The sequence below is a fragment of the Mustelus asterias genome, chromosome 16, assembly GCF_964213995.1.
Source record: "Mustelus asterias chromosome 16, sMusAst1.hap1.1, whole genome shotgun sequence".
Classification (NCBI taxonomy): Eukaryota; Metazoa; Chordata; class Chondrichthyes; order Carcharhiniformes; family Triakidae; genus Mustelus; species Mustelus asterias.
Genome location: NC_135816.1, coordinates 65,227,929 through 65,254,245, shown reverse-complemented (window position 1 = coordinate 65,254,245; position 26,317 = coordinate 65,227,929). Strand labels below are relative to the sequence as shown.

Here is a 26,317-nt window from a genome sequence, read left to right as displayed (position 1 = left end):
TTTGACTGGACCTTATATTAAAGCTGATCTTTCTGTACACCCTAGCTATGACTGTAACACTACATTCTGCACTCTCTCCTTTCCTTCTCCCCTATGCACTCTATGAACAGTATGCTTTTCTGCATATCGTACAAGAAACAATATTTTTCAATGTATCCCAATAATAAATCAAATCAAGACTGCATGATTCTTTTTGTTTCCACATTGATATGTTTTGATGAATATTTTAATACACAGGATGCAGTTTGAGAGAGGCTATAACAGCAAGTCACCAAACTGCACTCAAAAGCCAATTTAAAAAAGTTTGGACCCCCCTCCAGTTCACCTTTGGGGGAAGCTGAGGTTTGATTGGCACTCGCACGATCCAATCACATGTCCCATGAGGGTCAGCCTATCACTGTCCAATCAGCGAGTCCGGGAGGCGGGTCATCAGCCTTTGTGACGCAACATGCAACAAGACCGCGATTGGCTGCGGCTGGAAGCGGGGACGCCATTGGCTGATGGAATAACGTAGTCATTGCGGCCGATTTAAAATCCCTTTGAGCCCCGGAAGTGCAGGGAACAGGAGCTGGTGTTAGGAGCATGAGGATGAGTACAGTCATTGAGACAGGGAAAGGACAAGCTGGGTAAAAGAGACAGACTCTTTGTACTGAATGCCACCAGGGGGGGAATAAAGAGATAGATCTTGTACACTGAGAGTTAGGGTAAGAATGATAGAGAAAGAGTTACTGTATACTGGGAGTTAAGTGAGGGTGAGAAAGAGAGAGAGAGAGAGAGACTGACAGAGAGAGAGAGAGAGAGAGAGATCCTGTATACTCGGCATTATGGTGAAGGAAAGAGCGTGACTGCACCCTGTGTACTGGGAGTTACAGTTAGAGAGAGAATAAAAGTGTGACTAGTCCCTGAATATTAGGTGTGAAAGAGAGGAAGGCAGACTAGACCCTGGCTATTCGGAGTGAGAGAGAGACAAAGACAGAGATTAAACCCTGGATATTTGGAATGAGAGAGACAAAGATAGAGACTAGACTTTGAGTGAGAGAAATAAATATAGAGACTCGACTCTGTATATTGGAAGTTGGAGAGAAAGAAAGATAGATGGAAGCACCAGCATCTTTTTTATCAAGTGCTGGGTGGGTATGTTCAGAAGAATAGGCAATAACCCTGGACACATTCAAGCTCTGCTAGCTTGACTTGGATTTAGCGAATCACACATAGCATAGCTTGCCCAGACCCATCTGTTTAACCTGTTAGAGTGAGAAAGAAATGCATGGACTTGAAACCTAAATGCAGCCTCGATGTTTGACAGCACTCATTCATAAATCTGAAGAGGTAAGTGATCATATAATGAGAATCCGGTGTTTGTGTAAACTATTTTGACCACATATTGAAGGAGGAATGGATTGGTATGTCTGTATTGATATCAAGTGCATTGGAATGTTAGTATCTGGTTTTATGACTGGATTGCACATTCAAATAGCCCCATGCAGCTGTTAGAACTGTGGTGCATGCTCATCATTCATTGTAAAATGTTTGTTTCTGTCCTTCAAATGCAGTATTGTTGCGGATTATCTGAACTATCTGTAGTTTGGACTGTTCTCATCTGTCGGTGCCTGAATCTGCCATTGTCCATTAGTTCACATGATTCTATCATAACAGCTTGTCTAATGGCTTGTCTGGTGAATCTTCCAATTTAATATGTTGGTGACCAATCCAATAATTCCAATGGAACCTCTGCAGTTTTTTAATGAAATAATTTCTCCAGTTTTGTCACTGCTCTCCTGATGTGAATGCTTCTTGTTGACAAGTGTGTTTAAAGTTTATTTATTATTGTCACAAATAGGCTCACATTAATACTACAATGAAGTTACTGTGACAATCCCCTAGCCACCACACTCCAGCGCCTGTTCCTGTACACAGGTATAATTGAACATGCTCAATGCACCAAACCAGACCGTCTTTCAGACTGTGGGAGGAAACTGGAGCATCTGGAGGAAACCCATGCAGACATGGGGAGAACGTGCAGACTCCACACAGATAATGATCCAAGCCAGGAATCGAACCCAGGTCCTTGGGCTGTGAGGCAGTAGTGCTTGCCACTGTGCCACCCCTTGTCCAGTATTTTGCCCAAATACCTGTGCTTCATGAGTGAGCTCAGTATAAGGGCATTTGATTGTGGGCGGAAAGCCCCTTAGCTGAGCTCAACCTTGGCTTCAATGAGATCTGTCCTTGCTGTATTTTCCAGTGAAGGCCACTGGCTACTGTCCAGGGACTGTGATTAATCTTCATGTTCCTGATCCAGGGACAAATCTTCCTTCCCCGACTGATAGCTCCGAGCTGAGATCTTACAACTCAGCAGTTTGGGCGCTCTTCCTCAGTTTCAAACTGGGCTGTCATTAACTCTGCTTTACTTTGCGGCCTCATTCATTGACAGTAGCGGTTTTAGCTTTTAAAATTCGGAGTTGCCTTTTTAGGACAGAGGTGAGTGGAATATTTTTCTGAGTTGTGCGACTTTGGAACTCTGCCTCTGGAGGCAGGGTCATTGAATATTTTAAAGGTAGAGATAGTTGGATTCTTGCTAGGCAAGGGAATTATTGGGGTAGATGGGGAATGTGGAATTAAAAACATAAAGTGATCAACCATGATAATGAATGGCAGAGCAGGCTTGAGGAGCTGAATGGCCTACTTCTCCTTTTTGGATGTTCATTTCAAAAACAAAGTTAGCTCAGTATCTATTGACTTTGTAACATCTTGTCTGCTTGTGTGTGACTGCAGTACATTAGATTAGGTTACTTTTGTTGTACCAACAGTGCACACTTCACTTGTCCCTGCAATTTGCTAGATGTAAGTGCCCAATGTTATTGCATGTTTTAGAAGCTAGAATGGTGGCACAGTGGTTAGCCTCAGTGCCGTGGACCTGGGTTCGATTCCCAGCTTGCGTCACTGCCCGTGCAGAGTCTATATGTTCACCCATGGGTTTCCTCTGGGTGCTCCAGTTTCCTCCCACAGTCCGAAAGATGTGCTGGTTAGGTGCATCGGCCATGCTAAATACTCCCTCGGTGTACCTTAACAGGCACTGGAGTGTGGCGACTTGGGGATTTTCACTGTAAATTCATTGCAGTGTTAATGTAAACCTACTTGTGACACTAATAAATAAACTAGCCCTAAGACCAAGTACATTGCCGAAAGAGTCAAAACTTGTAACAGTCATGGGTTCAAAGTGATGGCCACATTGCACCTTATAAAGTGAATATGAGTGTGGGATGTTGCATTTGTTGCTGTCACTCCACAGGAGTCATACTTTTATTCCACAACTCGTGCCAGTAGATTAGGGATTTTCATGTTACATTTATACTTGTGGTTACAAAAAAACTATAAACAACCAGCCATTTAGCCTGGTGTGTAATTGTAGCCAGCAATTGATCCATTTGCAGAGAAGCAGTTGGCTGCTCTCCATTCAGATACCAGAATAAAGTAAACAAACTGGGATTGGAGAACAAGCAGAGAAATCTTTGTGGCTATAATGCAGGGGTTCAGGTGCTATAGAGCCCGGGTTATTATGGCACAGAAGGAGACCATTCTGCCCATAGAGTCAATGCTGGCTCCATGCAGTGCAATCCATTCTTTTCTGTGCCCGAGGGATTGGGGTTAATTGGGATATGTGAAACCCAGTCTGGAGCCAGGTGTAGGGAGGGTTAGCAAGTTGTACAGAGTGACCAACTCTTCTGACTTGGTTGAAATAGCTCATCATGAGAAGACTGTGGATGCCGATGTACGTCTCTTTCTGAGGCTGTCAGGATGGGAGTAGGGAATTGCACATTGAACCCCCGACTTCGTCCCCAGTTACTACTTTCAGCTGATTTGCAGGACTGAACGTTATTGCATCTGCTTGCATGTTTCACAGAACAATCCTCTAAAGGGTGTTGCGGAAGTGCAAATCCAGTCAACAGTCACATCCCAGGAAACTTTGGGTGAATCCATCTCGTAGAGGAGCAGGTATAAAACCTCACCTTGTACACTTTCTTGGTAGTACAGAACTTGAATATTGCTGAACAGAGAAGCATGTTTCGGAAACTATTCACCTTGCACTTAACAGGTCCAACTCAAGAACGTTTGGAATTTGACAATCAAAATAATTTATACAGCTGGAGAAATGGAGTGTCTGCCAACCAATCAGCAACCTTTTCTCCTCCAGTATAAATTGATCATTTGAAATTTGGCGTTCTTGTTTTTTGTTCTAATAAGTACAAGATGGAAAGTTTTGGCAACATGTTTCTCTTTTCAACAATATTCAAGTTTGGCATTTTATTTTCTAACTGATCATTTATTTTCCTGGTAGAAAGCTCTTGATGCTAGTAAAGCATTCCCATCTGTGAATTAATCTAAAATTGTATCACTGAGATCAGCAAAACTTTGCCTCACTACTTTACTTCTTCCTCCCCCAGGTTTTGAAATCTGTATCGCAATGATGGAAGGATGTGAAGATATGCCCATGGCTCTCAGTCCTGACTTCTGTCCAAGTTTCCGACTGGGTTCCAAGAAGTTACTGTCAATGATCCAGGACGCCAATTCTTCCATGTCCTTCTCCTCTGATCCAATGACCTCGCCTAAATGTGTGCTCAACATGAGTGCTGTTAGCTCCTGTGATGGGTAAGCATGTGGGGTGCGAGGTCTACTTTCTCTTCTAGCATGTCAATACGTAACGACGGACTGGTGAGGGAAGATATTGTTCTACTTCGACGTATGTGTAAGCTGTGGTGCAGATGAAGTCCAAAAAAACTCTGTGTGCAGGCTCAATGATTCTGAGATGTCTTGGGGAATGGGAATGGTAGCTCTTCGACTCTGCAGAATACTTGGAATTGGAATTTTGAGCAGGTCTAGGATGTAAATAGAATGCTATGGTTGCTTTGCGCAACCTCCCAGCATTTTGCCATTGTTCCAGATTCAGGTCTGTTGGAGAAACACTTAATTGAAGATTAGAGTGGGGAGGGTGCTTCCTGTGGATCACTGATTTTCCCCCTTGCAGCTTGATCCAAACAGGGATCCAGCGGGGTAAATAAAGGTGATATGGAAGACCATGACTGAGAAGGAGGCAGGATTATATAATGACACTTATTAAGCCGTTCAAATTCCTTATTTTCAGAGCTCTGTGTGGCCAAGGTGACGTTCTCCCATTTTGATCTTTTCCTGTCCTGTGCCCTGTGCCTTTGCTATTTTGACTCCACAACCAGCTGGTCTTCCCCCACCACATCTGTAACAGATGTTTCAGGACCAGATCCTCAATTCTGGCCACCACCTTCTGTGCTGTAAACATCCATAATTCTCAGTCTTGCTACCCTTGCCTATAGGAGCCTCCTTAAAAGTTACTTCATGAATTGATCTACAGCTCACTCCCCTTAACTTCCCCGTCTCCTCCTGCCTGTTGTTGAGTACTTTCCTGAAAAGAATTCTGGGGACTTGGCGTCACGTGCAAGATGCTCGGTAAACGAAATTGCATTTTTGTTACACAAGTTATACAATTTGATTCAATTGTTGGACAGCCGATCTCAACAACTCCACACTGAAGTGTTTTTTTTTAATTGAATTAAATCGCTTTTTGGAGCATCTCTCACTGAGTGAAGGATAGGTACTAGTTCAAGGTCAACTAGTGGTATGGTGATTTAATACCGTAAGGATGGTATTGAAGTAAAGAGGAGGAAGCTTTGTGCAGTTGACTGGAAGAAAGATTCTGTTCTGTGATAAATAAATAGCACTGCAGTTTGGACCATTTGATTTAAACCATGTAATTGAATTTCCTGAAGACAAGGACATTTATGAAGTGCGCTTCACAAATGCCCAGCTGTTAAGAGTCCTTTGGGATTGCTTTAATGAACAAAAACTGACAAATGTTATTACACTCCTAGTGGGAGCCCTATTGGATAGGGGAATTACTTTTCTTTACACTAAAACTGTACATGGGGGAAGAACACAATGCTGAATGCTAAATCATGACTGGGGGGTGTCACCCCCTATTGTGGGGTGAGCAAATGGGAGATTCAATTAGTATCTAATCTCAAGTAAGCCAACCTCAGTTACACACCCTCTGAGTAATATTACTTTTGGTTTGGTTCAGGATTAGCTTATGTTTTGGGGAGTCCTGTTGGAAATGTGGGCAGTTAGGTTGTTTGGGTGCCTGGCCAACCTTGGTGGTGGTTTAAGGCTTCAGACAACCAGTAGGAAATGGTAAAATATATTTTAAATGGCAGGCCAAGGAGAACAATGGGCCGAAGGTGGATGGAAAAGAGGCTGCAGCGTTTGTGTGACCTGCTCATCTTGGAGAAATGAAGCAGACAATGACAGCAGCTTTTATAGTGAAAGAAAGAAAAGCTTTGGAACAAGAACTACACCAGGCATTTTTATAGGAAAGCATAAGTGATAATTTTGTGCAAGGATGCTAGCAACCAAGGTTTAAAAAATTACCCGCAGACCTTTTGCTGACCAGCTCAGCAAATGGTAAGCTCAAAGTTCAGAGGTTCTTTTGAACTGGATAGAGACTGATGTCAGAGAAAATAAACGATTGATTTTTAGAATAGAAAGTGGCCATTCAGCTCAGCAAGCCTGCACCGACTCTCTGAAAGAGATCCCACCCAAGTCCTCCCCTCCACCCTACCTCTGTAATCCCGTGCATTTTGCATGGCTAAGCCACATAACCTACACATCTTTGAGCATTAAGGGCTAATTTAGCCAAATCTGAAAATCCTTTGGATTGCCCCTTGGGCTGAAGTAAAAGTACCTCAGACGCTGCATTTTCCTTTTTTTTTAAAAAGGGAAAAAGGTGTGAGCAGATGGATTTTGGGTGAAAGTTAGGGATAGTATGAGGATGTAGAATGAATGTTCCAGATGTAAAACACTGGTTTTAGGGGATTTGGCAGAATAATCCAGTGTTGAAACAAATTGTTTTTCCACTTCAGTCAAGGAGGAGTCAAAAAGGTGGCAGTATGGTTTATTTCACACTCTGCAATAAGTTGGCTAGAAGTAAACAATTTCTGTGAATGAGGGGAGATATGTTTGGAAAAAGCTGAAGAATTTGGAACAGGAATTTTCTGTTGCTGATGCTGTACTCGTGCCATAGAGCAGCCAGGATCCCTCCAAGTGGTGTCCTCCTTTGTCTTCTGAACAAAAATAACAATATTTAGAATATGTTAAAGCAAAATGGCATTGGTTTTGTTCCCTGTTTTGTGGTCCAATTGTCTATGACTTAAAAGAGGATATACTTGGTCACCTTTTTATGAGAGAGAATTAAAAATTGACGGTGATTGTCAAACGCTGAGCAGTGATATCTTATGAGTTGCAGCTAAATGACTTTGGCTCTCTTTCAGCGACACTCCAAGACGTTGCCTGGACATGTCAAATCTGAGCAATGGAGGGGAGACGTCAACATCTCCAGACTTTGTAGGCAGGGGTCAGTAGCATTTTCCTTCAACTTTATTATTCCTCGTACAAAATATCAAAGTGCATCTTTTCTTGGGCTATGATTATCCCTTTGGAACAATGATGGAAAATATTAGAAAACACCCAGGCTGAATCTGTGGAGAGAGAAACTAAGTTTTGGTCCTGTGAGCTTTCATCAGAATATACATTCTAGCTTCTTTCTTTGTCTGAATGTTTAGAAAAGAGCTAGGTGATGCATGTTACAACTTCTGAGGTTGAAAACTTTACACAAAAATTAAATGCTTTTTAAAACTTCAGAGTACGGCTAGTTCACAGAAAAACAAACGGGAGGGATAAATGAACCACCTATATCTTAATTCTCAAACTTAGAGTTTATTTATTAGTGTTACAAGTCGGCTTACATTAACACTGCAATGAAGTTGCTGTGAAAATCCCCTAGTCGCCACACTCCGGCACCTGTTTGGGTACACTGAGGGAGAATTTAGCATGGCCAATGCACCTAACCTGCACATCCTTTGGGCTGTGGGAGGAAACCGGAGCACCCGAGGAAACACACATACAGACTCGGGGAAAACGTGCAAACTCCACACAGACAGTGAACCAAGCTGGGAATCGAGCCTAGGTTTCTCACAGCGCCAGGGACCTGGGTTATATAAGCAATGTAAGGATTATCTATGTTGAGATTTAATTCTGCAGTACGCTACCTATTTATCCAGCTCCAAGAGTAGAGTGCTAACTTTTTTTTTCAGAAACAAAATATCATTGCTTTGCTGTTTTAGGGCTGAAGTCTTAGAAGCTTTTTCTAAATTCTTCGAGAGATGTGTACTTTTTTTCACACTCCAGTGCTTTCCTCAGCCCTGAGTCAGAGGAATATGTTGTGCCTCACTCTTATAGCTTGTGTGGACAAAAACAGGACCTGCAGGTACAATGAGCAAACAGACCACAGCACCATGGTACAGGGGGACATTCAAATAGAGGGAATATAAAGGAATGTATTCCTTTATGTAGTGGGTGTAGTATAATCTTTATTTTGCTTCAGAACTACTGGAGTTTATCCGGCAGTGCAATTGTTTGAATCGCTGTTGCTATCATCTGTGAAGATGTCCCTCACATTGTGCACTGGAGATTTAATTGAGGAGATGATCTGATGATTCCATAGGTCTGGGCAGTGTATTGAGCTGGAACTAATGTTCGCCTCTGACCTAAAATCATGAATATGAATGCAGTTTTGTCCTCTGGCCCTCCCTCACCTTCTCCAAACCTGTGCTGGTTCTTGCTGTGACCAGGTTTGACGAGCAGGCGATGTAAGGGATTCTGACCCTGACCAGCTCATTCTGTTGACAGAAAACAAAGGATAGCTGCAACTGTTTAAATGGGGATGTGGGGGTTGGGTAGGGGGATTTGCGGGGAATGGGCAGAAATAAAATAGCAGAGGGAATAACTATATACAAGGTATTCTTTCTTTGTTTCAGGTTTGTGCCTTGACTCACCTGGTCTAACAGATGCACGGTGCAGTGAATTGTAAGTAATGTTCAAAGGCCTCTGACTGGATCAGACCCTGAACAGAATATGCAGTGCAAATCCACAGAGATGGGATAATGAGATCCAAACACAAATGATTGTGGCTGTAGCAGCATTCTGACCGTGGAACTGTCCAAATTAAACAGTTTATTAAAAGAAAATCATAGTTTGGTTTTCACTTTATACTGGGAAGAGAAGCTAAAGTTGGGGAAAAGTGATCTTGGCCATCCAGGTTTCCAAATTTACCATTGCTCGCAAAACCTTGAATTTGTCTCGAGACAATTCCTGCATGCAAACCAAGCCCTCATCCCTCTGTTGCCTTTGGAGTCAAGAATACTTTCATACCATCTCTGAACAATTTAACCAAGTCCACATGTTGGGAAAGCTGATGTGGTGCTTTGTGACTGTTCTCTCTCTCCTTTTTCCCCCCACCTCAGCCATTTCCAGAGTGATGCACCATAGGAATCCTCACACTTCCAATTGTTATGTGGGATGTAAACTGTTAACTACCCTCGTTCGCTTTCAAATACTGCCTACTGTCCACTGCATTGCTCAGATAGCGCCTCCTCCAAGAAATTAAATACTGTCAGTGAAGTAAAAACACAACCCCCAGGAAATACTAAGCAAGTCAGGCCAGCATCTGTGGAGAGAGAAACAGAGTTAACATGATCAGAACTGGGAAAAATCCGAAATGCAATGGCTTTTACGCTAGTGAAAGGTGGGGAAAAAATGCAAAAAGGAAGATCTGATAAGGTGGATGACCGGAAAGATTAAATAACAAAAGGTTTCATGGTGCAAGGTCAAAGGGAGTGCCGATGGGACAAATAGAAGATGTGTCTAGAGGAGGTGTGAATGGCAGAATGATGAACAGCTGGTGTCCAAATGCAAAAGAAAAGTAGAGAAAGAAGGTTAACACCAAAAGATGCAAAGAAAAGGGACAGAGATTATCATCTGAAATTGTTGAACTCAATGGGTGGAATTTTCTGGCCGCTTTCGCCCTGAAACTGGAAAATTCCGCCCGAAGTCAACGGACCTGTCCCTGGTCCTCTCTTTGCCCGCTCCGATTACTGTGGCGGGCAGGATGGTAAAATTTGTCCCATGTTGAGTCCCGAAGGCTGTAAAGTGTTGAATCAAAAGATGAGGTACTGTTCCTCAAGTTTGCATGGAGTTTCATTGGAAGATTGCAGTAGATAGGGGGCAGAGATGTTAACATAAGAACAAGGTAAAGAATTAAAATGACAGGCCACTGGCAGCACAGGGTCATGTCTGAGGACTGAATAGAGGTATTCTGTAAAGTAGCCACCCAGTGTGTGTTGGTCTCCGCAGTGTAGAGCAGACAGCATTGTGAGCAGCAACGAGAGTATGCAACATTGAAATGACACTTAAGTCGTTGTTTCATAGTTAAGGAGTGTTTGGAGTGTTAGACATTGAGCCGAAACAGACAATGCTGTCATTGATGCTGTTTGTGTTGAGGTCGGCCTTTGCTCAATTTGTTTAAGGTCTAGAAGAAATTATTCTCTCTCTCTACACCTGCCCACATCCCTCCGCAGAATGTGGTAATGACAAAAAAAGGAGTTAAAGGCCCTACCACTTAGGACAGATCTTCCCAGAACATGTCCCTCTCTCTAGATAGCTGAATTGCGTGTGCAATTATTTGGTTAACCTGAGGATACCAATAACCACCTGCTCAGTGGTAGATGTTAAGGGTTCTTTTTTTATTCTTGAATATTGTCCCATTGCTCGATATTAACCACTGACACTGCCCTTGCATGGATGTCTATTTGGAATGTTGCCATGTAATTTCCATTCAAGACTGGATGAACATGAAAATACATGAGTGATGTGCCCCTCAATCCATCCAACAATTGAAAAGTTATGGCACAAAGAGGCCATTCAGTCTATCATTTCTGTGCTAGCCGAAGAGAGAGAGGAGGGAGGGGAGAAAAAGAAACTTGTTGCTCATTTTAATCCCACTTTCCAACACCTGGTCTGTAGCCTTGCAGGTTAAAGAGCTTCAGATGCAGATCCAGGTACCTTTTCAATTAGTTGAGCGTTTCAGCCTCAGCCAGTAGTTTGGGGAGTGAATTCCAAATGCCCAACACCCTCTGGGCGAAACAGATTTTCCTCTTGTCCCCATTAAAGCTGCCAATGCCTTAAATCTGTACCCCCTAGTAATTGACCCCTCTGCTAAGGGAAACGGGCCTTGCCAATCATCATTTTGTACACCTCAGCCTCCTCTGTCCTAAGGAAAACAACCCCAGCCTACCCAATCTATCCTCATTGCTGCAATTTTCAAGCCCTGGCAACATTCTTTTAAATCTCCTCTGTACTCTCTCTCCAGAGTAATTATGTCCTTGCTATAATATGGTGACCAAAGTTCCAGCTGTGGCCTAACCAGCGTTTTGTGCAGTTCCAGCATTACCTCCCTATTTTTTGTATTCTCTATCTCATCCAATAAAGGAAAGCATTCCATATGCTTTCTTTGCCACCTTAACCATCTGTCCTGCCACCTTCAGGGACCTGTGGACTCATACTGAACTTCATCTGCCACCTATCTGCTCACTCCACCACCTGTCTTTGTCCTTTTGAAGTTCTACACTGTCTTCTTCACAGTTTACAATGCTTCCAAATTTTGTATCATCTGAAAACTTTGAAATTGTCTCCTGCATACCAGGATCTAGAGAATGTTCGTCCCTGCTCCCCTCTCCTCCCCTTCAGTGGTCCAGGCAATCCGATTTCCCCTCTGCCAATCAGGAAAAGTTGAGGAGATCTCATCACCTTTTCACAACAAGTGGGAGAGAACTTGCCTCAGAAGTCAGAAGCTTGTAAGTTCAAGTCCAATGCCAAATATGAGCAAATCTTGGCTGACATATTGGTGCAGTGCTGAGGGATCATCATGTTGGACCATGTACCTAGACTGTGGGGGGCAAAACTGTAGCTTGTTTGACCATAACAGAAACAGAAAAATTCTGGAAAATCTCGGCAGGTCTGACAGCGTCTGTGGAGAGAGAATAGAGCCAACACTTCGAGTCTGGATGATCCTTCGTTCAGCATCCACAGTATTTTGCGTTTATTGCTTGTTTGACCATAGCTGCTCTTGAACCACTTGTGAAATGATTTTGCAATCTTGCCCTACCATTGGCTGTTGCTGTCTCTGCTGTAAAGTGTAGCTGTATCTTTTCTGATGTTTGTGGTTTTTTTACACAGCAAGCAGCCCATTGGAAGAACACAACTACTTCTGGTAAGAATCTGCATTGCTGGTGATGGAATCATCATAGACCCCCCTACAGTGCAGAAGGAGGCCACCTAGGCCCTATCCCCATAACCCCACATATTTACCCTGCTAATCCCCCTGACATTAAGGGGCAATTTAGCATGGCCAATCAACCTAACCTGCACGTCTTTGGACTGTGGGAGGGAGCCCGAGCACCCAGAGGAAACCCATGCAGACACGGGGAGAACGTGCAAACTTCAGACAGACAGTGACCCAAAGCTGGAATTGAACCCGGGTCCCTGGCGCTGTGAGTCAGCAGTGCTAACCAAAAATCAGCACAGAGCTGAATAAATTATTCTAATCCTCATCACCATGTATTTTAAATGTAATTAGCGAGCCCGGGACGGAAGTCTCTGGGCCCACTAGCCTCTCTCTTTCCCAAACCCTCCCCCGCCAGAAGTATTTCACTCCAGCGAGGTTTACTTTGGCTCCCTACTCGTGTGGAGCTGGTGGCCCGACCTGGCTGGAGTGAAAGGGGGCCATCGAGGCACCCCAGAGGGTTGGGCACTGGGGGCAGGAGGTGCCCCCTGGGCATTGCCACCTTGGCAGTGCCAGCCTGAGCTCCCTGGCACATTGGCACGGCCCACCAGGCATTGGGCAGCACCAAGGGTGTGGGGCCTAATGGGATGTGGTCTGATGGGGTGGGGCCTCTGGGGGCGATCGGTGGGGGTGGGGGCTCCCACTGCCACTCTGCACTGGGATTGCGAGCAGAGGGAAGGCAGCCAGTGATCGAGGTTTGGGAGATTGGTGGGGTGACGGGGGGAGGTGGTGGTGGGAAGACCAGCGTTGCGGGGCTGGCCAGCGATTGGAAGGCCAGCAGTGCGGGGCCACTGCGCATGTGCCGATCTCAGTACTGACAGATTGGTGCATGCTCAGTGGCCCGCTCAGCTCTAAGCTGCCGGCCTCTCCAGTGGGAATAGGCCCCGCTGCCTGAATTTCAGCCTGATTCATGCTGTGCACTGCAGAGTGCTCTAGAGTGTGGGAGATTCATTTTGAAACTCCCGCTGAATAAACCAGTGGGATTTACTCCAGTTTTTACGTGAATTCAACACCTGGAATTTTTTTTGAAAGAAACACCCCCATAACCTTTTAAAAACAGTCCTATTGTCATTTTTAAAAACTCAGTGGTCTTACTAGCGTTCTTTATGCGAAAGAGACTTTCACAGCATATCCCATGGACAATTCCTCTACAGCACACATTGTGAAAGGTTAACTTGGAGAGGAAAATAGGGCACCAAAACACATTTAATTCAAATATCACTTTATTTTTTAAAAAGTATTTAATATATTTGCCTTGCAGCCAAAGGTTCTCTGCAGCAGTCCAATGTTCGGAGAGTCTGGCCCTCGGAGCCTAGTCCAGGACCGCATGGATTTCGGAAGTCTGGGACACAACAAGGAAAATGTAAGAAATTTTTATTTAAATTCTAAATTAATTTTGTGGGAAATGTGATGGCATGGCCTATCAGTGTGTGGGTGCGTGGATTCTCTTTTTAGAACATTGCTGAAGTTAGATTGTGTCGTGGTGAAGATAACTTGGAGCATTTGCCTGTAGCTGGTCTAATGAATAAAGGCAAATTACTGCAGGTGCGGGAAATCTGAAACAAAAACAGAAAACACTGGAAAACCTCAGCAGCATCTGTGGAGAGAGAAACATAGGGATGTTGTGGTTTACAGAACAGGAGGACATTCAGCCCTTTATCCCTGTGTTAATATTTTTGAAAGAGGTGTCGATTGAGTGTCAGACAAATGTGTGCATTCCAGGGCAGATTTGGCAATGGTGGTTAAGTAAAACTGAGTTACATTAATACATAGTTGATGCTGAAGCAACATTAGATAACTTTGCATTGACTTCTACCCTGTCACATTACATGAATTACAGCATGGAAATAGATAGTTGTGCTCAATTAGTCCGTGTTGGAGTTTATCTTCCCCATGAGCAGTGGTGTTAATTCTAAGTGCCCTGCTTGTTCCATGTCTTTGATTCCCCCTTCCTTTAACCACATAACCAATCTACACTTCAATAAGTTTCTGTTGTGGTTGCTAACTCTGGAAATGCAATCCATAGCTCCCCAACTTTCTCTCTTTCGTGTGAAGTTCCTCCTGTTTTTACACCTCTTGTATCTAACCCTGCTGGATTGTTGTCTCCTGCTCTTGACCCCTTAAATCACTAGAATCCACATGTTCTGTCTACTTATCACTTTATAGTTGTAAATGCCACTAACAAATCACTCTGTATAGCTTTTGTCTGTTCTAAAGGCACAAGTCCCAAATTTTCACATTTGTCTAATCTTTTGTTCCTTCGTGCCAGGCAGTATTGAATTAAGACTGTGCCCTCTCTGTTGCTCAATAACCATCCTATGGCATGGAGTCCAGAACCATACTGTCCTCCCAAATATATACTTGCTAAACTTGATTACCATTGCGCCTTTATTTTCTACACCTCTCACAATAAAATTAATCTAATTTGCTACCTTGCCCCTAAATCTCCTATTATCCCTCCATTTTTATTGTTAATCTACTTTGTTGGCTTTGAGAAGGCGATCAAGTAATTTGTTTTGACATTGTGGATATCCATCCAGTTAGGCAACAAAGAATATTAATGAAAATTTGTCTTGAAAAACTGAGGTGGGTGAGAATGTGTGTACTGATAAAATCAGAATGAGGTAGCATACCAGCCTTGAAGTTGACAAGGACGCGGTGAAAACTGTACAAATGCCTGAGAATTTTTGGAATCCTCTACTTAGAATTTTTGTAATCTTCTACTCCTAGGAAGGGGACAAGTATAAAAGACTCCTTTCCCCTGCTCCCAGGACAACTATGATCCCCTCACAAGATCCAGAAGTCTGTGGAACAACATCTTCCATGTCATCTGTGGTAAATCCCAACTTAAAACTGGTTTGCTTAAAGGAAATTGAGTAGTTTGTTTTCAACTCTTTGACCTTGCCACTTTGTCTCTCCCCACCCACCGAACTGCTGTTCATTGAGGGTAATGAGTGTCATTGAATCACATGGCTACTGTTAAATTTGCACACTTTCTGCCTTTGAGGCCAGCTGGAGCTGCTCCACTGAGATGCGCTAATTCAGTTCACATCGATAATGGAACCTTCCTGATCCCAATGGGTCATTAAATGACCCAGAGCCTTCCTTGTCAATGAATTTTAGCTGCTCATTACCGTCTATTTAATGACCGAGCTATAGGGCGGACTTCAAATCTGGTTGCAATGTGTATTTTTTAAAATCAATTCTCAGGGTAGTGGCTTTTGGGTAGGTGTTGGGCCATGTTTTTGGACCACTGCACTGTGTGGTGAAGGAACTTACACACTGCTGTTGGGTTTTGACCCAATGGCAATGAGGAACCATAGACATGTTGCAGCCAGGAATGTAGGCGATTGTAGGGAAACTTGGCGGTGATGTATCAGTTGCCCTTGTTCTTCAAGGTTCTTGAAGTCATGGGTTTGGATGGTGGAGCCATAGTAACCTTTGCAAGTTGCTGGAATGCATCCTCTAGTCAATAGCTAGTATGAACTCTGGTGACTCCCCAACTCCTCACAAAATGTCCTGTCTATTACCTACTCCAGTAACCAGGGCCTTTATGTCGTTGGTCCAGTTGAGTTCCAGGTCAATGAAAAAAAGCAAATGACTGCGGATGCTAGAATCTGAAACCAAAAGAGAAAATGATGGAAAATCTCAGCTGGTCAGGCAGCATCTATAAGGAGAGAAAAGAGCTGACGTTTCAAGTCCAAATGACTCTTTGTCAAAGCAATCATTTGGACTCAAAACGTCAGCTCTTTTCTCTCCTTACAGATGCTGCCAGGCCTGCTGAGATTTTCCAGCATTTTCTCTCCAGGTCAATGGTGACTCCCAGAATATTGATGAAGGGATACTCAAAGATATTAAAACTATTGACTATTAAGAAGAGGTGGTTAGGTAATTGGCTTTTGAAGATGGTAATTGCCTGTCACCTGTCTGGCGCAAATGTTACTTGTCATTTATCAGCCCCAGGCTGAATGTTGCTCTGGTCTTGTTGCAGAAGGGCAAGGTTTCAGTATGGTAATTGTGAATGAAACTGAACACTGTGCAATCATCAATGAGCAGCTCCTTTTCTGACCTTGTGATGGAGGGAAGCTCACTGATGAAGCAGTTGAAAATACTCTGACCTAGGAAGCTGCCATGAGGATTTCCTGCAGCATTATCCTGGGCTGAAATAGTTTGACTCCCAGCAGCCAGAGCTATAGTCCTTTGTGTTAAGTATTGCCCCGGCTGCAGTGTTACTGGGACTTCTTGATGCCACACAGATGTTGCCTTGATTTCAAGGGCACTTCCTCTCTCCTTGGCTAGTGTCGAGGTTTGGACTAAGTCTGTCATGAATCTTGGAGCAGAGTGGTCCTGACTGAGCAGGTTATTGGTGAGTATGTGCACTTGCTGGCACAGACACTGATTCCAGCCAGCACTTTACTGTCTGTGTGAACTTGAATGTTTGGTTTTAAAGAGTGGGAGGTTTTACTGAACTGCAGGTTTAAGATGAACAATCAATTTTGCTGTAGATTGAGTTGGGTGCTATTAATGTTCAATCTGACATTACTCCTGTGACTCACTCCGATGTTCAGTTCAGCTACTTTTGGAATTTTAATTTTTAGTATGACTTGGAGATGGGGGGAGTCCATAGTCCGATGTCAACAGAGTGTCCCTGCTCGGATGATTCCATGAGCACAGATGATATTTTTTCGGAGCTGGTGCAGAAAGATGCAGAGGTAATGTAAAACTCCTTGTGTTAAAAGTCACTATTTGCTAAGGAAGACTTGTTAATCTTATTCTGTTTTGATTGTTAACTATCTACTGACGAGGCCATATGCTAATTTTGCTGCTTAATGAAAGAACAGACTTGTTGCGGTTGACTGCATTATTTCAAATGAATGTCAGGAATAAAACAGATGTGATCACCGCCGATTGAGGTGGCCAGTCTCCATTGGGAGAGTAGTTGGGTTGCTGCAATTAGGCTCCTGGAGAGGGGAAAATAGAGTGCTTACTGCTGGGCAGTCTGAATGTGGGATGAAGAGTGAAAACAGGAAGGCACTCAGCTGGGATGTCCTCAGTTAAAATCCCACTGACTCTCTTTGCCTGGGTTTGTATGAAGAATGGGCTGACATACCACAGGACTGTTGCCAACTCAGGAACTGCAACTCTCCAAGAGTCAGTTGTGATCAGAGGGGTGAAATAATAAGTTCGCATTTTTAAAAAAAATGATCTCCAATATTTAAATAATTTCAAATGTATATAATTTGATCCATGATTTGTGATCATTGCAATTGAAAATGGGATTAGAATAGATAAGTGTTTGATGGCTGGTGCAGACATGGTGGGCCGAAGGGCCTCTGACTGTGCTGTAAAGCTCCATGACTATCAGTTCTGTACAAATTATGACTTCAGTTGAAAGCAAATGACAGAAATAGTATTGAAGGCATTTTGTTACAATTCAAACTAAGTTTTTCACTAACTTCTTCTGTTAGAATTTCTGCTTCATGCAGGAAGGTTATTCTCTTTGACCTTGATTTACTGTCACATGAGCTGGAAGACCTCCAGCTGTGTAATCTGTTGTAAAATGCACCCCAAAATGAGCAATTCATTTTGAATTTTATCCCACAGGGAAATAAGAACCTGACTATGTCCTCCAGCATGGCTGCTCTTCTCACCAGTAATCTCATGAACCAGGGGATAGACTTAAGCATGGTAAGAATTTTGAGTGTTGAGGAAACTCTGGATGGATGGGGAAAGAACCCATGGTCTTTCCTGGTTGCAGAAGTCTTTTGTTTGAGCCGTCTGTTTGGCATTTATGGTGTTCACTGATAGTGGGCTGATTCTTCTCTGATAACGATCCTGATGCTATCAGCATCTCGCCCATAAACGCAGTGTTCTGGTCTTGTCCGTGCGGGGACCTGTTGTGAATGAGAATGGAAAATTTGGTGTTCCAGCCAAAACTCCATTCTCTTTCAGCAGAAAATTCCAACTGCGAATGTGGATGTAAAATTTTAATGTGTTTTAATCTTTCTGTGATGCTCAGTGATCTCGCAAAGATTAAAGCATAAGGCAGCCTTGTTCCTAATTGTTAATTTTTATTTGTTCTTGGAATATGGATGATTTAAGGCAGTATTTATTGTCCATTCCTTCTTACCCTGAAAGAGCAAATGTTGTGCCTTTATTATTTTTGGGATGCACTAAGCTGTTACACAATTAATCACTTCAAAAGTGTCCAAAATAAACCTTGTTCAAAAAGTGGTGTAAGGATAAATTTAGCAACTACAAGCCAGACAGCTCCACTTCAGTGATGGGAAAACCTTTAGAGACGATGACCCAGGGCAAAATGAGCAGTCACTTGGACAAATGCAGTTCAAGAAAGTCGGCACACATTCATTAAAGGCAACTGCTAACAGAGGGTTGATGTGGCACATATGAACTTCCAAAAAGCGTTTGATAAATAAACTTGTAAACAAATTTGAAACACAAAGAATAGTGGCAGCATGGATACAAAGTTGGCTAAGTGATGGGAAATGGAGAGTAAAAGTGATGGTTGTTTTTCAAACATGAAAGAAGTCCCCTAGGGGTCAATACTGGGACTCTTTTGAAATCTACATTCATGACCTAGACTTGGCATGTCACAGAACCTGGAAGTATTGAAGGCTGAGGAGGACAATGAAAGACTTTCAAGACATAGACAGGCTGATGGAATGGGCAGACATGTAGCAGGTGAAATTTAACGCAGCCAATGATGAAGTGATGCATTTTTAAGATGACCAAAGAGAGGCATTGTACAATAAAGGGCAGAGGGAGCAGGCGGTATACACGTTGTATACATACAATAGTTGAAGATTACAGGGCAAAGTGGAAATGGTTAATAAGGCACTTGAGATCCTAGGCTTCAGAGTAGAAAAAACTAAGGGAGCTATGATGAATTTTTGTGAATTTGGGCACAGATAAATTATTTTGTTCATTTCTAAGCACTGCATGTGAGGAAGAATTTGCTGGAATGGTTCCAGTGAAGAGAGACTTCAGTTATGTTAATCGATTGGAGAAGCTGGAGTTGTCCTCATTTGTGGAGAGAAGATTTGTTAGACATGTTAAAGAACACAATATCATGAGGGCTCTAGACAGGATAGAGAAAAATTGTTCCCATTGGCAGAAGGGTCAATAACCAGTGAACACTGATTTAAGGTGATTGCCTAAAGAACAAATAGTTTTATGAGGAAATTTATTTTTTATGCAGTGAATGACTGGGGTCTGGAATGTACTGCCTGAGTGCAGTGGAGGCAGATTCAATCAGGGTTTCAAAAGCGAATTGGACAAACACCTGAAGGGAGAGAACTGGCAGAGCCACGGGAAAAGGGTGAGGGAATGGGACCGGCTGAACTGATCCTGCAGAGAACCGTCATGGGCACAGTGGGCTGAATGGCCTATACTGTAACCATTTTGAGCCTATGAAGGCAAATGTGGCAGTACAGATAATACTGATTGAGGAATAAATATTGGCCAGGGCACTTTGAGAACCCACAGTGCGGTGTGATCTTTTATGCCATCCAAAAGAGGTGGAGCCTCTGTAAAACATCTGAGCCAAAAGAAAGCACCTTTCACCCCTCAGTAATTTCGGGAAAATTGTGTGCTCAGGTCTCTGAAGAGAGATGTCAATTCACAACTTCCTGACTTGTGTGTGAGAGTGTTACCTTTGAACGAAGGCTTGGGCTGACACTGAAGTTATTAAAAGCTACCTAAGATGTGTTGGACTGGTTGCTGATATGTGCCAGACCAGGCAGACGTGGAGGATCCTCCCTCCTTGAAGGATACAAGTGAGCCAGTTGGGTTTTTATGACAATCCAACCACTTTCATATTTGTTTTATCTTGTGGCAGCCCACAAATTCAGATCTATTAAATTAAATTTCACAGCTGGTACATTGGTGGGATTTGAACTTGTGGCTGATCCAAGGCCCCATAATCAGTAGACTGTGTTTTACTAAAAGTCAAAAGGAATTTTTATTGAGCTGGGGTAAGGGAAGAGTAGAAATGGTTTATGTTTTGGTGCGTATCACAAGTATTGACCAAGATCCTAAGCACTGTAATTGCTTCTGTCTCCTGTTGATATCATGCCCAGGATCATTCCCTGTTGTTGGCTATTTGTTATAGTAAATGTTCTTTGTTTCAATATTGTTCTGCATTTTGTAGCATCACGAGCTGTTTCTATTGATGACGTCTATACGCTCTCTCTGGGGTGTGATGACAGTCATGGACTAATTAGCAGTTGTTCCTTGATGATGCTCCAGTAATTCCGACAGTGTGTGGGCAATCACTGGGAAGTCTTGTTCCTGTGCACATTGTATTAATCCCTCATTAAAAAGAGGTTAAAAGTTTAACTCCAGTGTTGGAATATTCATCTCCTAATTCAGAAAAACTCTGAAATAATGGGCTGGTTAGATAGGTGACTGATAGAAGGCTTCCTCGCAGGGAAGACTCTGCAGGGATTGGGGCTTAGTATGTACAAAATCGTTTCTATTTTTAAAAAAAATCATTGTTTTGTTTTTAGGTGCCGGTCCGCAAGCGTCGACCAGGCTTGTTTCGGTCGCCCTCCATGCCAGAGAAGTTGCACAGACCATTCTTGAAGAAAAGGTTGGAGCGATCCCCGGAAATGAATACTCCAGTGAAGACAAAGCGGCAGAAGAGTTTTGGAGGCTCCTCAAAGGATGAGGATCAGGAGAGGCTGGAAAACCACTTCATGGTGATGAAACCTACAGATTTGCTTGTTCAGTGAGAACCAGAGAAGTTCACAGCAAAATGGGAAGCCGTTTGGCTTCTTGTTTACTTGCTGCATCTTGGGCTTGAGCAATCCAAATCGAGCATATTCTTGATAACGTCCCTGTGTCAAGGGGCATCGTGGTGGTGATATAGTACTTTGAAGTTGCAAATTTTCAGCGAGGGAAGTCTATGGTAATACTACAATCACACTGCTCTGGTCTCCCTCCACATCACTGTGCATTCATAGAACATAGAACAGTACAGCACAGTACAGGCCCTTCGGCCCACGATGTTGTGCCGAACCTTTTCCAAAACCAAGATCAAGCTATCCCACTCCCTATCATTCTTGTGTGCTCCATGTGCCTATCCAATAACCGCTTTAAAGTTCCTGAAGTGTCCGACTCCACTATCACAGCAGGCAGTCCATTCCACACCCCAACAACTCTGAGTAAAGAACCTAGCTGAATGTGGATTACAGGGTCAAAGGTAGGGTTCTGAGGAATGTGGAGGAACAGAGAGATCTTGGGGTTCATATCCACAGATCTCTGAAGGTTGCCACTCAAGTGGATAGAGCCGTGAAGAAGGCCTATAGTGTGTGTGTTAGCGTTTATTAACATGGGGTTTGAGTTTAAGAGCCATGGGGTTATGCTCGTACCTCCTATATCTTCCACCACGAACCTTATAGTAATGCCCCCTAGTAACAGCTACATCCACCCGAGGAAATAGTCTCTGAACGTCCACTCTATCTATCCCCCTCATCATCTTATAAATCTCTATTAAGTCGCCTCTCAACCTCCTCCGCTCTAAAGAGAAAAGCCCTAGCTCCCTCAACCTTTCCTCATAAGACCTACCCTCCAAACCAGGCAGCATCCTGGTAAATCTCCTTTGCACTCTTTCCAGTGCTTCCACATCCTCCTTATAGTGAGGTGACCAGAACTGTACACAATATTCCAAATGTGGTCTCACCAAGGTCCTGTACAGTTGCAGCATAACCCCATGGCTCTTAAACTCAAAACCACTGTTAATAAACGCTAACGCACTATAGGCCTTCTTCACGGCTCTATCCACTTGCGTGGCAACCTTCAGAGATCTGTGGATATGAACCCCAAGATCTCTCTGTTCCTTCACATTCCTCAGAACCCTACCTTTGACCCTGTAATCCGCATTCAAATTTGTCCTACCAAAATGAATCACCTCGCACTTATCAAGGTTAAACTCCATCTGCCATTTTTCGGCCCAGCTCTGCATCCTATCAATGTCTCTTTGTAGCCTGCAACAGCCCTCCACCTCATCCACTACTCCACCAATCTTGGTGTCATCTGCAAATTTACTGATCCACCCTTCTCCAAATCATTTATAAAAATCACAAATAGCAGAGGACCCAGCACTGATCCTTGTGGTACAGTACACCGCTGGTAACTGGTCTCCAGTCTGAAAATTTTCCATCCACCACCACCCTCTGTCTTCTATGAGATAGCCAGTTACTTATCCAATCGGCCAAATTTCCCTCTATCCCACACCTCCTTACTTTCTTCATGAGCCGACCATGGGGGACCTCATCAAATGCCTGACTAAAATCCATTCATCCGCTTCAAATAGTTACCTGACTTGGGTGTAATTCCATTCCCTTCCCCTCAACTGCACCCTGCTACAAAGAATTCCATGCTCCAATGACATGGACTGGGATTCTCCGATGTCATATGCCTCGCCATCGCGAGAATGGAGAATTTGGCACTCAGCCAAAACTCCATTCACTGCAGCAGGACCGGAGAAACCCAGCCTCGGGCAATGTCGGAGAATTCTGGCCATTGTCTAAAGAAATTACTCCTGAACCCCTTTCCTCATCCTCTTACAGGTCCAGTTTGAATTGGTGCACCCTCATCATTGACTTTGGAAGTTGAGGAAACAGTCATTTAGTTAATATGCTGCATTCTCCATGAATTCCCCACATGTTAAGCCATGAATCTTCAGCATGCCACCTGCAGTGTGTTGAAGAGCAGGTCCTGCAAAGCAAGCCAAGAACAATCAGATATTCTTAATTTTCTCCCCTTCTGCCTCCCAACAAAACAAACTGTATATCGCTGTCAATTACAGGAGCCTGGAGTGGGATATCTATGTGCCCTCTTGTGTGGATAAGGAGAGGATTGTTTTCTTATTAATGGGAGGGGAGTGGGAATGAAGAGTTGGAGATTCTGGGAATGTTTTCAGCATGGTGTGTGTTTGAATCATCACAGGAGGTGCCATTTGTTCCCGGTCTTGACTGCATTTAGCACCATCATGAAAACAATGGGACTTCTTTCATAGAATCCCTACGTTTCAGGAGGTGGCCATTTGGCCCACCGAGCCTGCACTGACAACAGTCCCACCCAGGCCTTATTGCCGTAACCCCACGTATTTACTAATCCCCCTCGGCATGGGCAATCCACCTAACCTGCAGATCTTTGGAGTGTGGGAGGAAATGGAGCACCCGGAGGAAACCCATGCAGACTCGGGGAGAATGTGTAAACTCCACAAATTCAATGACCCATGGTCGGAATTGAACCCGGGTGACTGGCGCTGTGAGGCAACAATGCTAACCACTGTGCTGCCATAATCATAGAACTGTTGCTAATTGCTCCCTGCTGTATGTGATTGAAATGGCTGGCTATGGTTCTATTTCCCTTCAGTCTTTGGTGATTCGTTTGAGTTTTATGTTGATGTGTGGAGCAAGGGCCGCTGAGTGACTTTTGTTTACTTTGATTCTGGGGACTGTGGAGAAGGTGAAGATGGTGGAGTTGTCACTGGGCCTTCAGCCTATGATGCAGAATTAGCAGCATATCTTGCTGTTTAAGAGGTGGATACTTCAGTCTTTGTTACAATAACTCTCTCTTTATGCAGGGTAGGTGGAGAGGGGTGGGGCATGACAAGGGCTTTGAACATCTCTTGATAGTTGACTTTTCATCTTCAAGGAGCGGTCTTTAGAATCTATGTCCAATTTAATGTGATTAGAAAGAAACCCATGCAAACTCTCCAAATGACTGTTAAATATTTGTCCCTTTCTCTGCAGAGACGAGCCACGATCTGCTGCGATATTGACATGACCAATGTTTTGGATGAGGAGAGAAACGCCACAGAGCTGATCGGGGACTTTTCCAAAGTCAGATATTCAACATTTTTGAAATTTGTCTCTATCCGTTTTCACTCCGTCTTTCCAGTGCCTTTTGCTGGATGTGGTTTATTTGCCAGATGGCCCTCCATACCTCTCTCTGATAGATACTCGTCATATGGGAGCCAGGGTGACTGAAATGTTGCAGTTAACGTAGAACACATAGAATCCCTACAGTGCCAAAGGAAGCCATTTTGCCTATCAAGCCTGCACTGATCACAATCCCACCCAGACCCTATCCTCATAACCCCACATTGCCAGTCCCCCTGACACTAAGGGGCAATTTACCATGGCCAATCCACCGAACCCACACATCTTTGGACTGTGGGAGGAAACCGGAGGAAACCCACGCAGACATGGGAGAATGTGCAAACTCCACACAATGACCTGAGGCCGGAATTGAACCTGGGTCCCTGGTGCTGTGAGGCAGCAGTGCTAACCACTGTGCCACCCCATTCTGCACATCCCATTTCAACTGGGGGGGGGCATAGGAATAGGAGGTGCATAGAAATCATAGAAACCCTACAGTGCAGAAGGAGGCCATTCGGCCCATCGAGTCTGCACCGACCACAATCCCACCCAGGCCCTACCCCCACATATTTACCCGCTAATCCACGCATCTCAGGACTCTAAGGGGCAATTTTTAACCTGGCCAATCAACCTAACCCACACATCTTTGGACTGTGGGAGGAAACCGGAGCACCCGGAGGAAACCCACGCAGACACGAGGAGAATGTGCAAACTCCACACAGACAGTGACCCGAGCCGGGAATCGAACCCGGGACCCTGGAGCTGTGAAGCAGCAGTGCTAACCACTGTGCTACCATGCCGCCCACGGTAGCGGTGCGCCATCGGCATGTTCCACAAATCAATTATTCATGGCTAATCTGTACCGCAGCTCTATTTACCCACTTCCGAACGCTGTCGCTACCCATTAATAATCCGCCAATCTCAGTCTTGGAAATTTCAATTGATCCAGGAGCTCCCAGTCCTTCAATGGAGAGAGAGCGAGCGAGCCGGAGAACTCTAGATTACTGTGAGAGTGGGAAGAAATACTACCGGATATTACTCTGGAATGGATTCACTCTTAAATTTAAGATCATGATGGGACTTTCCATGCCCCCTATAGTGGCGGAGGCGGCCTGCCATTGGCAGGCAGCGGGATCTTCTAGTCCCGCCATTGTCAATGTAGCTTCCCATTGTATGAACCCTCTGCTCCCAGGAAACCCACGGTAGCGGTGCGCCATCGGCAAGACTTGAAGATCCCACCAGAGGGAACAGACGGAAAATTTCGACCCATGCCGCCTCATTCTGGTTCTCTGACCAAAGGCAATAGCTTCTCTAACACCAATCTATTGAATCTTGTTATTTTAAATGTCCCAACAGATTACCCTACAACCTTTGAAACCAAGGAAATATAACCCAAGTTGAAGCAGCCAGTCCTCTGAAAATGAATCCTCAGAAAAGAGCACTCTGACTGATTCTCCTTTCCATCCCTGTAACCCACAAGCATTGCAGTCAGTTAATGTTGCCTGAATTGCTGCGAGTGCAATTCAAGAACTGACCCTGGAACTGATCCCTTTGCTCTGAATGGTTTAGTGCCACTCCAGGCATTGCCTTTACTCATTAAACTGCAGTGTCTCACCTTTCTATGTGCTACATTTAATGAGAGTAGGCTGTTTCTGGTTTAAATCATTTCTAGATTAGGCAGAATAGTGAGTCAACATCCAAATCCAATCCAACCAATTTCTTTCAAATTCAACATTTCACACTTATTGGAAAATCATTCCACATACCAGATTTTAGGTACAATGACTCCCTCTTTAGCTAATGTAACCCAGAGGTGTGAAAGTCTCCTGAAACTCCATCTTGCCTTTGAACACTGCTTCAGAGTCTGTCCCTTTTGACCAATCCCACTCCCATTTCCTACTCTCAGTTGTGCAAATGGATGTTCAGGATTTCCCTTCCCATCCACAGGGGGGAAGAAAGGAAAAGGGAAAGCCTTCCTTAGATCACTGCATCAAACTAGGGGTGACACCGTGGTTAGCACTGCTGTCTCACAGCGCCAGGGACCTGGGTTCGATTCCCGGCTTAGATCACTGTCTGTGCGGAGTCTGTACTTTCTTCCTGTATCTGTGTGGGTTTCCTCCCACAGTCCGAAAGATGTGCTGGT

General features: G+C 44.0%; 1 protein-coding gene across 1 annotated transcript in view; it reads left to right on the top strand.

The window, feature by feature from the left end:
- The first annotated feature begins 4,462 nt into the window (after positions 1 to 4,462).
- Positions 4,463 to 26,317, top strand: part of LOC144505515 (M-phase inducer phosphatase 1-B-like) — a 33,496-nt gene continuing 11,641 nt past the window's right edge. The window contains exons 1-9 of the mRNA XM_078231640.1: positions 4,463 to 4,647; positions 7,356 to 7,438; positions 8,901 to 8,949; positions 12,157 to 12,190; positions 13,524 to 13,625; positions 14,993 to 15,097; positions 17,867 to 17,950; positions 20,791 to 20,982; positions 24,046 to 24,135. Coding sequence (XP_078087766.1) covers positions 4,463 to 4,647; positions 7,356 to 7,438; positions 8,901 to 8,949; positions 12,157 to 12,190; positions 13,524 to 13,625; positions 14,993 to 15,097; positions 17,867 to 17,950; positions 20,791 to 20,982; positions 24,046 to 24,135 — 924 coding nt within the window. The remainder of the gene's footprint in view (positions 4,648 to 7,355; positions 7,439 to 8,900; positions 8,950 to 12,156; positions 12,191 to 13,523; positions 13,626 to 14,992; positions 15,098 to 17,866; positions 17,951 to 20,790; positions 20,983 to 24,045; positions 24,136 to 26,317) is intronic.